Source organism: Xylocopa sonorina, chromosome 10 (assembly GCF_050948175.1).
Source record: "Xylocopa sonorina isolate GNS202 chromosome 10, iyXylSono1_principal, whole genome shotgun sequence".
Lineage (NCBI taxonomy): Eukaryota > Metazoa > Arthropoda > Insecta > Hymenoptera > Apidae > Xylocopa > Xylocopa sonorina.
Window position 1 is genome coordinate 11,913,157 of NC_135202.1, and position 16,743 is coordinate 11,929,899.

General features: G+C 48.8%; 1 protein-coding gene across 1 annotated transcript in view; it reads right to left on the reverse strand.

Annotated features, from left to right (window-relative positions):
- Dop1 (dopamine receptor, D1) overlaps positions 1-16,111 on the reverse strand; it is a 35,507-nt gene extending 19,396 nt beyond the window's left edge. Inside the window, exon 1 of the mRNA XM_076902336.1 lies at positions 16,086-16,111. Within this exon, the coding sequence (XP_076758451.1) occupies positions 16,086-16,100 (15 nt within the window). The 5' untranslated portion in view covers positions 16,101-16,111. The remainder of the gene's footprint in view (positions 1-16,085) is intronic.
- Positions 16,112-16,743: the final 632 nt, after the last annotated feature.

A 16,743-nucleotide genomic window follows, 5' to 3' on the forward strand; every position in this document is an offset into this window, starting at 1 on the left:
TGTTCTGGGACTCGTAGCTCGCGATTCTTCTTCCCGCCCGGCTTTTTTCATCCCCTGAAATGTTCTTGGCGGTATTAGAAAGTTCGCGAGCACGAGAAGGAAAGTCTGGTTATAAGGGATTGTCTTTATTCTGAATTCGAGGAGCCGCATCCCCCGCTCTTTCGCGTAACTTGAGTGATGAGACTCGGAAGAAGCCAGGCTGAGGGTACAGACGAGCTTAACCGCGACTTTTCGGTAACGAGCGTTCCTTTGGAAAAAGTGGTCCAATTTAACGACCGATACTCCTGTTCGCTGGCGAACTTAGCCTCGATTCAAAACGCGATCGAAGCCAGACTTTTATTCTCATCGATTTTTCCAGATAGGGGTCGAAGGGGGATGCAGTTTTCTTTCAACCGGCGATGCATACAAATTTTAATTGACGTTATATCGTTACGCGATCGTCGTTTGGAATTCAGACCGCACGCGAATCGTTATTAAAGACCAAGAGGCAATAAATGGATATTTATTTGAGCCAAGAGGGGTGGAATATCCATTTCACGAGTTGCATCGTGATATTTGCATTCTCGGTCAAGTACACTCGGGTGTACGAAAGATTCAAAGGAATAATTCGACTGCTGGAAGGATACGAGCTATTGTCGCTATTAAAACGAAACCCTTGGAAACTAGAGAAAATCCCTCTAGTGGGGAGGTTCAGATGAAACTGCGCGAAAAACTAATTTCCCTTCGAAAATGTCCGTACTTTAATTTCTTGCACTCTTCGCGAGTTTTGTTACGAGCGAGACAGAGGTGTAGACGGTTGACAAAGTGAAGACGATGGATCGTGTGTCGAATATTTAAGCTTCTTGCTGCCTGGGATGCGACTCGAGTGGATTTAAATAGCGCAAAAACGCTTAGGTACAATCTCGAGGCACAGAAACGAGATATATATATATATACTCAACGAAGATTGCGGGTCTCTTTTTGAAAATGGAATACGGGGGACGATGTTTCCTTCGAACAGAAGGGCTTTGTATCGTGCTCGAAAGACTAACGTAAGCGGATGCGATGGAACAGCCGTGAAATCGGTCTGGATTGGCTTTCGTGATTCCTTCCGCGAGGGGTGCGTTTCGTCTTCGAACTGGGGGGTTTGAATTCGCGCGACACAGGGACGCTGGAGGACTGCCTCGACGCGGCTAATATTTAACGAGATATTCAACAGAATTTTGTTACAAGCTAGCTACAAATCGAGGGAGAATGCAGGGGAGTTCCCGTGAATAATGGAACGACCGACACAGTGGCGACTAAAACTGAATAATCCCGATGGCTCGCGCAAAGAAGCGAATAAATAAGCGAGCCCCCGTAGACTAAGTTTGAAAAAGTTCACCTCTCGAAATTAGATTTGCTCTCGAGGTCTTTGTTTATTCTATTAGCCGGGATGGTGGAATTATTTATATTGGATGCAGCTGCTCGCGCCCAAAGCGGACCACAATTTTCATCGAGCCAGAGTTGAACGTAACTTTTATCGGGTTTTACCAGCCACGAATCGGAGCGATCATTATAGCGGACGCAAAATGGTATCGACGCGATACGAAATATAAATATCGATATCATTTCCGTCGGGGAACAATTGTTTGCCCCCATTCATGGTTTTATAAATACACGTTGCAATCGACGTGACAGTCCAGCTATAAATCAAGTGTATGTTTATCGAGAGCGTTCGTTTATAAAATTCGTTGCTCCCTTTTCCCTTCGTGGCGCGATATTCATCTGAAATTTATCACCGTCCACGGCTCTTCGTGTGTTTCGCGGTGAGAGCCTCGATCGAACTTAGATCCCTGTTATTTCCTTCACCCTCGACTAGAATCAAGTTGACCAATTATTACTAAAAAGTCTGATAAAAAGCTGTCGAGTTTTTCACTTTAAAAGTCAATCGTCGACCGTGGTTAAGCTCTCGAGAAATCTATCTCGCCGTTCTAATCCCCGCAGGAGCGTTACTCACGATTGTCTTCCACGGAGCAATTTAACGGGGCGCACGAAGTTCGATTTATATTTAATCGAGATACAAAATCGTTCCGTGTCTCGAGCATGTTATACGCGCAGCTACATCGAACAATGAATAATGGATGTCGAACGCAGAGCCAGCGAAACAATAATAGAGAAAAGCAGGTAAAAGCGTGTACGGCATCCAGCGCGGAGTAGCGAGTTCGTGCGAAATCTTTGCGCGGTGTTCGTAAGCGTTAGAAGAGAAAGGAGAAGAGTGATTTTGTTCTCTTTTTCTGGTCACCGCTTTCGAACGTTTCATCGCGAGGAAAATACGAAACGCGAAAGCAGCCTGTTTATCCTCGGCTGAATGAAATTCGAATTTCGATACGACGATTCGGTGCGGCTGAGGCACGTCGATGGATCCGCGCGCGTTTCGATTGCAGAAAGTAACGAAGTGGCTGTCCCAGCCGGTGGGGTATCCAGCGATACGTCACCGGGTGAACTTACAGAATGGAAAGGCAACGGGCTGGAAAATTAGCGGAGAAAACTGAAATAGAGTGGGGTGGGGGACAGGAAACGGGCGAGTAATAGCCATCTCTCTGACGTTCTTGCTTTCCTTCGAAGCTATCGAAATTTCTATTTATCATCGACTCCATTGGCGAAGCCTTGAGCCACATTTAAAACCGGCTGACGATACTTTTTTAACTGTCCACTTTGAAACGCGACGGTGTTTCACTTTTATTTCGCGATCGCCGCGCACTTTCACTCGACCGATTAACATAATCCCGAGATAGCTAAAGATCCGTGTCTGTTCTCAAGTGAAATTTATGCTCGATGGTGGAATCGATTACGCACCTGTTAGTTTCACGTTAATAAAAATTTTATTAACGTCTACTCGAAAGTCGACAAACGCAAAGATTAATGCGGCCACGGATTTCCTCCCCTCCATCTCCGGACGTTCACTTTTAATTATTAAAAATGCCCCGGGTCGCTAACAAATTTTCGTTTACACTTCCGCCGTGGCGTTATAACCTCGTTAACAGCCGTGCTCGTGATTTTTTTCCAATTAACCGTTTTAATTACAGTGGGAGCGTGATATCTCTCTTGTTGTTGTTTTTTTTTTTCGTTCGTCCTCCGCTCGCGTTGAAAATCTCGTCACGGGACACGGGGCGAGAAAAAACGAGCCAGCCTGGGGGACAGTAACAAATCGTCCGAGCAAGACGTTTAGTTACGCAAAACAAACGGACGGACACGCATCGCTGGCATTAATCATCTCGAAGTTCCACTCGCGCGGTGGCTGATATTAATTTTCCGCGTTCCCACCCCTTCGCGCGCCCTTCCCCGTTCGCGTTGGGAATGTTCAGTAGTTACTCGCGGTACGAGTAAACCATCAAGAGTCTTCCCTTAAGTCGCTTTCCAAGGGGCGAGTGCGTACTAAAAGTTTCGACGGCTTTAGTCATTTTTAATAGCCCTCCTTAAGAGCTCGGTTTTATAATGGGAACCCGTAAAAGCCGAGCGAAACTTCTGCGAGCTTAGCCTAAGCGTCTGAAACGAAATTGAAAGTTTCGTAAAATTCCTTCCCCCTCTCTCTCTCTCTGTTATCCTCATTCGATCATTAATAATCCAGCCTTCTGTATATATCGGTTATCCTTCGATGGCATTGTCTTCTCCTGAGGATTTATAGATTTATTCGTGCCATTGATTCTCGTTCAATTGTACATCCTTTGTCCCGTGATCGACGACCTTTTCCTGTTACCTTTTTAATGGAATTTCGCGTCCCGGTTAAATTGTCGAGCATTAAATAAACAAAAAGAAAGGGTACGGCTATCGACGCGAGTGTCCAGCGATTTCGCAGCGAATGCAATTAATTCGAAATTATTTCACCCCGAACGGGGTATCGATTCGTTTCGTCAACGTTATGTCGTTTTAATTGTAACGGCAACTGGGACAATTTGGAGTTCAGCTGGGCGAATATTCGCGGACGAATCTCGAACAAGTTCATTTAACGATCGGAAGTAGCGGCACGGCGCTCGTAGCTACCTGGTCCCGAGTAATATTTTAAGCACGTCGGGACAACTTTATAAGGGTTGTTTTAATCACGAGAGATAACATTCCGCGGCATTATTCCTGTTGGCTTGATTACATAAGCGTTCGTTCTGAATTTTACGCAAGCTTCCGCATTCATTACCGTCGTACCAGACATTGCAACGGTTTCGCTACCCTTACGACAACCCCTGGTTCCAGCGGCGATCGTTGCGAGTCGAACGAAGAAATTTAGCTCGGATCTTCTCGCGGAAAACGATCGTACCATGAAACCTCTTTGATTTGCGACTTGTCCATGGGTTCTTGTCACCAATATGCGGTATCAGATTTCGCGTGGCTTGCTTTCGACGATCGAATCAGCGGATACAGAGGAAAGGGTGAACATCATCGACGAGCGCGCATTAGGAGAAATTATGCTAACGCGTATTTCATCCTAATACTTCGTGGGGAGCACGCGTGCAATTTGCATTCGAATTTAATTACCGTTCAATTTACGAGGGCACAGCGTACCGTGATGTCATCTCCACTCGCGTGCCGTAATCAACAACGGCCTACAGCTGTTCCCTTTCGGACAGCGTCGAATTAAACTGCCTCGTCCGCCCAGTTTTATCCTCCCGTCGCGGGTCCTTCGATTTCTCGTCGATGAGCTACAACGTCGACGGTTCCCAGTGATCCGTGCATCCGTTCATCTGGACGCATTCGATTTCGATTCTCGGTAGGATTTCTTTGGTATCGATGTTCGTGTACGTGACGAGAGAAAGAGATGCGATCGAACCGTACCAAGTGGTATCTCTGTATCCGTCCTGATTTATATACCGATAAGTTGGAAATAAGAAGGCAATAAGAATGCGACGGGGACGGTGCTGATTCGATTCGAAAATCTCGTTAACGACGTCCACGACTGGAATCCGTGCGGTCTATCCCGGTCGAATACGTTCACGGTCTACAAAACGAGTAATTTTCGCTGGCAAAACGGATGCTGGCGACGGGCTCGCTCTCGAATTCACTTTTTTCTTTCCTCTCTCCTCCTAATACGGATTAATTTAAAATCCGACGTCGTCGCGGATTGAAGAGGCGTCGGTGTACGCTGGCTGACACGGACAGCCTCTGTCGCGTCTGCCTCACGATTCGTTTCGTAATTCGAGTTAATCGAACCGCCGACTCACCGAGGGACGAGTTTATGAAATGGAAATCGCGCGTCGCGGACGGGAAGATAAACGGGGAGACGAAATTTTCGGCGACGATGACTTTCACAGGTGGGAACAGGCGGCTTAAGCGATTGCTCGCGGTTCGCGACGCGTTCGCCGGCGAAGGAGGTGGGTCTGCAGGATGCGATTACGAATGAAAATCCTGCAGACTAATGGACTCCGTGCATGCACCGGGTTAAATTGAAAGGTTCCGCTGCGCGCGACGCGGCTCGTTCCCGTTCGTTCGTTCGTTTCGTACATTTTCGCGTATCCACCGGGGTAATCGTTCCAAAACCTCCCGCATCCCCCCAGGTTTTAATCACGATGCGTTGCGCTTGTTTTAAATTGTTCGAGCATCGTTGGGAATCGATCGACCTAACCGTGCACCTTTGCCATTCGAGTATTCAATTATCAATCGAGAAACAGCGTAGGAGAAATTACGTTGCACGCAACGTGTGCCCTCGCTCGTGCAAACGTGTGTCTTTTCAACGATCGAGTGTTTTTTTCTTCCGACAGAGGGAAGAAATGATACGGTCGGGGGATGGTGCTTTTATCTCGGTAAAGAAAGCTCGTACGATGGTACGTTCTCGTGGTTGCTTCTTATTTAATTCACCTCGGCTTCGTTATCCAAGGAAGTCGTTAGGATGGTATAAAGAAAATTCTCGTGTCTTCGTCGAGAGGGAGAGCGCGTCTGGCATTTGTTACGGATCCCGTTCGAGCTTTATCGAATTAACCGCGCCGGCTCCTATAATCCGCGTCGTGGCGGTGATCTAAAGGGGATGCGAAACGGAAAGAAGCAACCGTGGGGGAATTTCAATTCCGTGGCTCGACAGCATCGCTAAAGCTCTGTGCTGCTGCGGGGTTGAAAAAGTGCTGGCGGGTGATGGCTGCTGATAAAGGACGCGGCGATTCGTAATCCAGCTAGCGAGCCCAATAATTACCGCGCTAAATGCGCGGCGTTGGGCGGTGGTAAAAACGGACGACCGAAATTGGAGTTAATTGGAGATAGGCCAGTGGTGGAGAGCCTTGTTTGATGCGGATTTAATGAAACAAAGGTGAAACGGGGGGAGTTACATGCGGCTGTGCTCTTTGAAAATCAGACCGCGCAACTTTAAACCGGGTGGGTAGAACGAGGTATTAAATAGACAAAGCTTCCGTTTGAAATAAGTAAACACGGTATGACCATGCTGCAGCGAAGCTCTTGCCGGTCTTTTGTTCGGACGCTCCATTGACCAGCGTGGAGAATTAAGGATCCTGCCGAATTAACCGACGACTCGCTACATCCCATTCTTTACCTTTCCCAGTTGTTCCTGGCTTTCAACTAATTCGACTGAATTTTTTCTCGATGGTGTAACTAAAAAGAAATACTTTCGACGTATCTCTACGTTCTTCGATAGACCTTGACACAACCGCAAAGACTTCCCGCGATCTCGAAACGATATCACGGTACCAATGGAACCGAGTAGCGAAGTTTGTGACGCAGCGATGAATTTTTTTTTTTTGATGGAAAAGTTTAATCTGTTCGTGCCCGAATGAAAACCGTGATTAAACTGCAAACAGTATCGGTTCCAACGCACAGTCAGGGGTTACCACGTCGATAGAACTCGTCGATGAGTTTTTTCGCGCTTCGCAAACATTTATAACAGCTGCTAACGCGATTAAATCCACAATTCCGGCAATAATCACGAGAATCGCATTCGAAACGAGGTAAAGCGTTTCCCGACAGCGGGGAATCTCCCTTTCACCCTTCTGAAAACAGCTCGAATTGCGCCATCGTCAAGAGTACCCGGTAAACATTGCCCCGCTGGTTAAGGTGGATTACGAGGTGGATTCGTCTTATTTGCGCAGAGATAATTACCGCCAGGAATCCCCAGAAATTTCCGTCGTTGAAACGCCACTTATCCCCACCGTGGCTCGAATAGAGACTTAATCGCGTTTAACGACGATCCTTTTCGCCGTTAAGCGAGATTTCGCGGCACTGCTCGCGCGGCTGTTCCATCCGCAGAGTGGTGATTAATTGACTTCGATGGGGCCGTTCGTCGAGCGACGAAGAAGACGTGACTCGTGGCCGGGGCGAGCCAGTTTACCCGGTAATATCGAGAGGACGAGCAGGGTGGACGGTCGATCGTGAACGTCGGTGATTACCCCGCGACTGATAGGCAAATAATTAGCCCAACGAGGACATTTCGATGACAATCCATCTGCGTCGCTCGCCGTTCGTTTCCGTACGAGTCCGCGTCCAGTTGCAGCCGTCCATCGATCCTTCTCCCCCAAACAATAAACCTGTCTCCTCTTCCCTTCCAAGGACTCGTCATCCTTCCTGCCACGGGTCGAAGAAGAGACGATTCGTCGTGGGCGTTGTAATAAATCGCAAGGGACCAAGGTATTCGGCACTGGGTCACGAGATGGCTAGTTTAAACGATTCCTCCTCGTCGCTGTGTGCGTCTCAGCGGGACGGTCGGCTAAATGGTCTTCGTGTAATTCGCGGCAACTTTACAGCGTTTAATTAAACGACGTACAATTGGTCGAACGACAGTAAGGGCACGGGAGTCCTTTGTTTTCCAGTTGAATGGTAAACGCAGTCTCGCGTATAAATCATTTACGTTACGCGGTGCTCGCTCGTTAAAACAATGCCCCGTTCTTAACGCAACCAACGGAACGGCGTTCGCTACGCGAGGGGTGATTAATTGGAGAACGCCACCGCGTATGACCATCGGCTCTGAAACGCGCGGTTATTCTGTTAAGGCTTCCGCCAGCGCGAATTAATGTCCCGTGCCCGGACTCCGCGACGAGCCATCCACGGATATCGGAACTTGCCTCTGTCGTGCCAGATTTCCCATTCTATCCTTCGATCTCTAAAAAATTCGAAGGCGTCGCGACGATGGACGTGCACAGATTTTCACGCTGGACTTTGGTAAAAATCTCGACTCGTTCAGGGGAGAACGCGCGTTTCGTCGAATGTTTGGCCTATCGACCTGGCTGAACTGACGGAAACGAGAGTGGACGCGTTATCTGTGGATGGAAAAATTGTTCCAACGGAAGAAAACAAATTTCCGTCGCGAAGGGTGCGCTCGCGGGTGGAGGCGAGCATCGGACGCAGTTGCCACGGGAGAGAGGGAAAAAAGAAAAAAAAGGAAAGCGAAAGTGTTCCGGTCTACCCAGCCGTCGTAATTAAATCCCGTTTATCCTGATTGCGTGCTGATGAGAAAGAGAGGAAAAAAGAAACGCGCGACGAATTATCGGGAAATTGTCGCGTGGGGTCTCGCCAACGATTTCGATTCCTCTTCGACTAGGCTCGCTGTTATCAGCGAGACTGACTACGATGATCGTCTTCCGAGCAGAATGTGTTCGACCAAGAAGACGTCGATCCCTATTTACAGCCTGATTGGATTCTGATTTCGCGATACCAATAAATGTCCCGTTGAACGTCCTATCCCTCTGCATCGAATGGCGAACGTTCGTGTACAGGCTCGCTCTAAAAGGACGCGTGAACGACTGTCTCTGGAACGTTCAAGGAACGGTTTAAGATTCCGTGAACCAAGAGAGAAAAAAAGAATCCTTGTAAAATTGTATTTGCAACTTTGTTCCTGAGAGACGCGATTTTGAAAATTCGTCGAACACGCTTGCACCGAGAGAGAGAGAGAGTTAGTCGGACGATATTTCCTTATTTACCTGACAGATTTTCCACCGCCAGGTTCCCCATAAAATATTCAAGCTGAAACCCAAGTTTGTATCATATTTTAGTTTCCTGAATCGCTCCTTAAATGTTCCAGCAACGATAGCTGCGCGCCCAGCGCGTCTATCCAGCTGGGTGCCGGCTGAAATATCGCCTCTGCTTGAACCCGGGGATAATCCTAGCGGGGATCGTAATGAACGTTTGCTTAACATTAGCTCGACACCATCATTTTCCAAGGAAATTGTTGCGCGGCTCGAAATTGCGGGGCACTCGTCCGCACCGGGGCTTCTATTTTAGATGTTGTAAATTGCCAGTTAATTGCCAGACGCGGCTGTAATTGGACGATGGTTTATTGACGTCCGAATCGAAAACACAGAACGCGGCCAGGTAGGAGAAAGAGCGAGGGCCGCGCGATGATTGCCGATGCAGAGGAACGCTCGAGCTGAAAAAATAGATCGATCGCGATGCGACGGGGATGGCCAGGTGTCGAAGGAATAAAAACGGACGCGAAAGGGTTCGCTCGATACGGCGCGCGGCCTCGCTTGAATAACTGTGCATACACCCGGCAATCGAATACAAATTGCACGAAACAGGGACGTTCTATAAAATTGAAATCGAGCCGCGGACGACGCATTCATCAGCGATAAATAACCAAATAAATCAGTCGAAATTATGGGATAAAGCGGCGTGCGATATCGAGGGACCCGGCGGGAAATGGATTTAACCCCTCGTTACGATCTCGAAGAGGTCGAACCCGCGACGGATCGTCGTTCCGTCTGTCTTCTTATCCGCGAGAAACGATCGTCCGGTGAAAAATGTTTGCCCTGTAACGTAGAACAATTCACGCGCGGAGAGCACCGCTATTAATCGTCAATTTGTCGTCGATTTTTTTTTTTACATCCGAGCAACACTGGTGCACGATCGTCATGCCCCGGATATTAATAGCCGACGAGTGATACACCGAGCGTGTACGGAAGCAGAAGTACTTCAATTTCCTCTAATGAAAAAAATTGATATTTGAAAAGAAGAGGGGAAACGGACACGGTTCGCCGGTGGAAATCGACGCGTTAACAGAGGTGGCCCCGTGTCGGGTCGAGCTCGTTCCATCGATCGTAACGATATCGAGCCGATTCAATGGATCCCGATATGTAACGCGCGGCGAGCGTAAATTACTCGGATTCAGGGGTAAATTACTGACCTCTCACCCCCATTCCAAGGTGCTCGGATCACGGAGGTCATTAAGGGAGCATAAAAGCCGGAGGAAAGGGATAAAATGGCTCTCGAGCGAGGGTGGCTATCGGTTCGATTCGTGGCTCGTTCGGAGAGCAGCGAAGAAAACGCTTGGAAAACTAACAGGGAGAGGGGGAGCACTATTGTGCGATGAAATTTCAGAGTCACGATCGTTCGAGTGGACGAGGACAGTCTTAGGCTGTTTCATTCCGCTTCTAATTGTCTCGTGGTGTTCTGGGTCGATGGACGTGCGGTTTTCGAGAGATTCCATCTCGATCGGTGGACGATCGGTGGGGCACAGAGGCTGACAAAGGGGAGCTGTCCTGGGGTTCCTCGGTTGACGAAGTTCTCAATGGTATCAATGGTGGCACACGAACGGATCTAACACAACGGCTTACACTTGGTATCAGAGTGTTCGCGTGTGCGCATAGAACGGTGTGTAACAACGGGTTTTAGTTAGCGGGTTCGATGATTGTTTCGAACTCGACCGCTTTTGATCGAGGATCCATCGATCTCGCGAGCATAGAATTTGGGAAATGCGGAAGGTCGTGAAAATTAAACGGTGACTCGAATCGGGTCAGGGAATCCAATCGGAAATTAATTGCCTGACAGTTGCAAGAAATGATCACGTCCGGTCTGTATCGCCTCGATTCTCGCGCGAGTTTCACGCCAAATTATTCCCTCTCGATCGTTGCGTTACTTTGAGAACATCCGAAAAACGCGGCGCAGATTGATTCGCAAACGAGACACACCGAATCGAGCTGAATTTTCAATTTCAATTAACAGGGCAGCGGAGAATTTTAATTACAAGATGATAAAATGAAACTTCCCCCAGACGAAATGGAATTCCCGAATTCGTCGTTGATTAAATCAATACCGTTCAACGGTGTAATTCCAGCCTGGCGTTTGTCGAAAATAATTCCACACCGAAACGATGATGAACGGGGCAGAAAGAAGGCGGTAGGAAGGCTCGCCTGTAATAACTCTTGGTGAATACCCGGCAACAGATTTGTGGAGGCCCACGGTTGCGCGCCTAATGAGCAATTCATTAATCAACATTGAAACGAACGTTTTACTTCCATCTATCGGAGATAATGAACGCTCGTCGCAGTCTAGCCGAAAATATCGTTGCGAATCGTTCCTATACCGGAACGATTCGACTCGAAAGTTATCAAGGAACCAGGGGAATTAATTTGGATTAACCTCCGCGGGCAATTCGATACATCCGGCCTTACACGGCTTATAAACTCGAACGAGAGTTCTAGCCGGATCTACTCGCGATAATCCGTGATCGAGCTTCGCGCTGCTCATCCTGCAGATTGTTTATTAACTATCACGGTGGCGGGAATTAATTTCCCGCGAGAAAATCCGTTTCTTCGGTACGGATCACGCCGGGCATACTTTGGGTCTCGGTGGGAACCGCCGGCGCAAATCCGTGCACAAGCAGACTCATAATGGAACGGTAAATTTCAACGGGAGAACCAGAGGACGGGACACGTCGATCCTCCCACGGGAGCGTCGCGTTTAGTATAGGCAAATAGAGGAAAGTGTGGGGATAAATAGACGCGCAGACGGTCGTGCGCTTTATTAGGCGTCGCGGTGCCGGAAGGATCGAGGTTCCGCGTGAAACCTAACTCAAACCTAACCCAGATTCAACCCAGATTTAAGCTAAACAGCGGTGTCTCGAGGAGGAGCTCGATGGAAATGCGAATGAGACAAGGAGAAGCGGTGTAGAGAGAGAGAGAGAGAGAGAGAGAGAGAGAGAGAGAGAGAGAGAGAGAGAGAGGGAGATGGAGAGGAAACTTGGATGGAATATTCAACGATGAGAAATATATTCTCGCCGGTGAGATTATCACCGCGGAAATTTCGTTAACGAGGTGGCGTTGGATCGCGATTAAGAAAACTGATCGGCGAACTTCTGTTTGAGCATGTCAACCTATCATCCTCGGTAATTGATAGCAAAGCCAGTGGTCTTAACGCGCAACAGGCGTAACACCACTGGCGAGCCGTTTGCTCTTCTGGCAGGAAGTAGTTTGCGTGCAATCGCTGCCCAGACGGATAATAATCTATCTGATCGTGGAGATAAGCGGAGTTTACGGGTCGTTCCCGAAATGGCGGCTGCCTTCGATTCCATGCGATAGGGAAGCAGTTAGCTCGGTCGTTCAACTCTACGCTCATTTTTTCCGACTCGATCACGAACTGTGCGATCAGTCTCGAAACGAGTACTCGCACACAGTACTGGACAATGTCCCGAGGAAACTATTCTCCCCGCGGGTCACTTTTCTGCGTCACTATGCGTTGCTTATAAACACATTCCACTTTTCCCCCTTTTTCCATCGTATATACCACAGGCCGCACGCCTTTTCCTTTTTCTTTTTTCTCTGAACACGTAACAGGGGCGATAATAATAATGACGGTAATAAACAATATTGTCACGGATTCCTCTGGCATCCCTCAAACCGGGGGATGGAACGGATAAATCGAAGGCGTAAGGTGAATCGACCTGGCAAATCCGTGGGAGAAAAACCGAGCGCGATTGGGACGGCGAAGGTGGCCCTTTTCCGGAGTCAGCACGCGCCATAAAAAGTATCGAGGAGCTGCTTTGTAATTACAAAGAGATTGTTTCCTACCCTTCGGGACGAGGGGCGAAGTCACGCCTCTGCCGGCATTCGGACCCTCCAGAGAGGATCCCGCTTTAAGAAAGTCGAGTGTGCTCGGTTAGCTTTATAGTCCCCCTTTTTTTCGGCTCTCCTCGAAATTGTTTCGATCGGAATTGGACGACGGGGTGCGGACGCTCCACTTCTCGTTCCACTTCCCGTTCTCACGGATACGTTTTACAGACGTACCTCTCTTGTCACTCGATATCGCCCGATCGAGAAAGAGAGAGAGAGAGTCGGACCTTGGTTATCAGCGTCGAACGCAATCTCGTATGAATTAAATCGACGGTCAGATAGTACAGCCTGATACGTCTAGTCCTCGTCAAAATGGAAGTGTTTTCTCCCCCGTGTCCGTCTAGATGAAATCTAGTACCCGACGGAGCGTATCATCCCTCTGTTGTATAGTCACAAAAAAAGGAAAAAATCGCACGAGATGGTAATTCGCGGTACGTCGAAGTTTTTGCTACCTTTCACAGGTGTACGTACGTACTGTGAAATTGGAACCACTGCACGTCTGTCGCGAATGATCACAGAAAACCTTCAACGTTTCGATCGAGTCGAATAATTAATAACCGAAGCGAGAGAGAAACGTCGCGTTGAAGACTTTTTTTACGGCACTTCGGATGAAACTCGAATGGTTCACTTAATGGTAATACGAATTTCCGCGACTTTCGCCCCGATCGAGCTGGGATTTTCTTTTTGAATTTCATTCCTTGTTCAACGTTCTCCGGGGCAGGATCAAATCGTATTCATGGGGATCGATCTTTCCATATCGGGCAACGTTTTCCTCCGCGAGCCATTTGCGTTCCGTGGACCATTCTTCCTCTTTTCCATCGAAGACAACTCCTGTGTCGCGCGTCCCTCCATTTCCCGTTCGATCGACAATAAAAATCCGGTAAGTGGTATTAACCATCGAATGGTATGGCTGAAATAAAAACTAGCGAACGTTCCAAGGGAAGCCAGTGAAACCAGGGACGATTTTTCACCCCCTCGCGACGTTTCCAAACTCGATCGTCGTTACATCCTCGAAAACGTCCCACTTCTGACGAGACGGAATCTCCCCCTGTATTTTATAGCACTCCCACCGCTTCGTGGGAATCGAATCCTTCGAGTAAATCACATTTATATAGACGAGATCGGAGCTCGACGATTTTCCACCCCTGGATCCATCACTGGAAGTTTACATTTTTCCTTCGCCCTCGGTCTCGAACCCATTGATCGTACGCTGATATCGGTGGCGTCGTTCGTTCTTGAGGAAACTCCACGTAGAACCTCTGACGAGCAACCAGAAGACCGTTTAGAAAGACACAACACTGGCAAGAACCGAGTAGCGCGAGTAGAACAGGTCAACGAATGTAGGCGAGAGCAAGTGGTACGAGTCAAGCAATCCATTAGCACCACTCGAACGGACAAACTGTTCTCGATCTCGACGCGATTGGAACGATATCCGGCATGTCGTAGCGAGGTTCAAGATCGAAGTGGTCGTGTCATCCATCGTCACCAGAGCGACTCGATAAAATTCGTTACGTCCTTCAGCGAACCACTCGCAAGTTCCTCGAGTAACGCTCCAGAGTTTCTGTGCCTCGACTTCCAAGGGAACTGGCGAATAAAAATTCGACGCTTCGTTACTCTTGTTGCTCTGTGCGAGAGCAAATGGCATGGAAATGTAATCGTCGCATGGACAATTAAGTTTCATCGGGAATGGCTCCTAAATAGAATCACGGTAAGGGTTGTTCCTCCATCGTCCCTCGACGCGTCTCTGGCGCTTTCGATGGTCAAATCCGGGCAGAATTTTTTGAAACCAGCGGGAGAGCTCCTCGTTTCAGCATCGTTCACAAGTTTCACGGGTCCCGTCACACTTTGCCTCAGCGCCTCTCATAACACACGTCCCTTTTCACCGTCGTGCCGCAAAATTGAGTTCCCGCCGCGGTGAAGGTATTCATCCCCTGAGCACAATCCTCGCCCGTCACACGTTGCTCGCGCGAGAAAGCACTTTTCATATTTCACACCGCTCGGCGGCTGACTTTTCGAGTCGTTCGTTTAGCGTTGTTTAGCCGTGATAGCCGTGGGAGCATCGAGAGGTACGTGCAAGGGGATGAAAAGCTGGTGGTAATCGAACGGATCGGTGAAACGAATTGGTGCAATTAAAACGATAACAATCGGAGGCACTCGGGGACCTGTTGCGATCGTGTGTGACAGCCTGCTGGGAGGCTGTCGATCGAAATTTTTAAGAACCCGAGGCGTCGAGGCGGAAGGACTTTGGATACGCGGCGTGCTGGGATCTTCGCGCACGGGACTTGAAATTTTCGAGATCCGTCCACGCTTCGCCGCGCGGAAAAGATTAATTCACGTCCGACGGGGCTATCAATTACGCGGGCAAACAAAGCGTACGTCGTAAGTGAATCGAGAAATAAAGTTTGTGTGCACGGTGTAAAATCACTTTGCGCTTTCCTCCCGATGGGAGCCAATAGGGTGCCGCGTTGTCACAACATTTTCTCTGCCGCTCTCGTACGCGACTGCTCGTAAAAAGAGAGCTGAACGAAGTCGTTAAAAAAAAAAAAAGTTCAATCGGACGGGTAGCCATCACCGGGGAACAACAACAACTTGGTCACCTTGGCCACGACACGAGAGCGAGACTATCTCTCCTCCCTCTTTCTCTTCTTCTTCTCTACTTTCGTCCACCCTTCGCCATCGTCTTCTACTTCTTAGCTACGCGCACACGACACTATGGTTGCGATCTGTCCAGAAACAGGGAGAGAGAGAGAGAGAGAGGTTCGAAATCGATTCGCATCGTCTCCTCGATCGACCACGATCCTAACCACTTGGTTCGTCTCGTCATCCCGACGTTTCACGTCCCGCGTTCGGTACCATCGCGTACGGGGGTGCACCGTCGCCCGTGTCCCGACGGACGCGCGACGATCGTCGCGTAACGGCTCTACAAAGGGGATGCGAAAACACAGAGGCAAACAGAAGGACAGTGAACGTGAACGAGAACTGGATTGTAGAACTCATGCTGTACGTAATGTACATACACACATACACATATAGAGATCGTGCTGGTGTACAATTTGTCGGGATTCGTTGAGAAATGTAAATCGAGCAACGTGAGGGTATTGATATTGGCTGGTTATCGAGTATACACTGTTCTCATGCACGGCAGGGGGTTGCGATAACAGAGAGGCAATCATTTCGAGATATCGTACACGTATACAGGTATATACGCATCTATGTACGTATATGGATATATATATATATATAGTCACGAATTTTGGCGGTCCCGATCGGAGTGGAGAGCGTGCTGTGATGGTTCTGGGTAAGTTCGTAGCTCACCTGGGGTAGAATCATGACGTGCGGCAGCTGGCGCGCCTCGCCGCGCACTGACTCTTCCGCACCCCGAGCACAGCCTCCTCTCACCCCTACCACCCTCCCCCACCTACGTTCACCCCGCCAATAGGATCTGTCTCTCTCGCTCGCACTCTCGCCCAGCATCCACCACCCTCTACCCTGCCCGATTTTCTGCCCACCCTTCGGTACCCGTTGCCTCGCAAAAACCACCCCGGATCGGCTGGCCACGTTCGACAACGACCTGCTGCTTTTCCCTCCTCGATCCCTTCCTTCTGTTTTCGATTATTCCATCGACTTATTTATTCCGTGCAGAGCCGATCCTCGTTACTCTTCGTGTCCTCCCCCCCTCGAACGTGTACTAATGAGGATTTTTCCAGTCTCTCTCTCTCTCTTTCTATTGCCATGGAGGGGGAGGCCAGCCTACCTCTTTCTCGCGAGTTCTCGTCGTTTTCATTGAAAAAAAGAAAAGAGAATAGAAACGATACGATGCGTGGAGTGCGCCTCGATAACGAATCGTCGCGGTCTTTGAGGTTCGCAGCCTGTCCCTGCTATCGATTGTTGCTGTTGTTCTGGTAACCGATACTTTTATTAGCGCTTGGCCAGCTTCAACTGTGCTTGCGTGGATCGTATTCGATTAGATGAT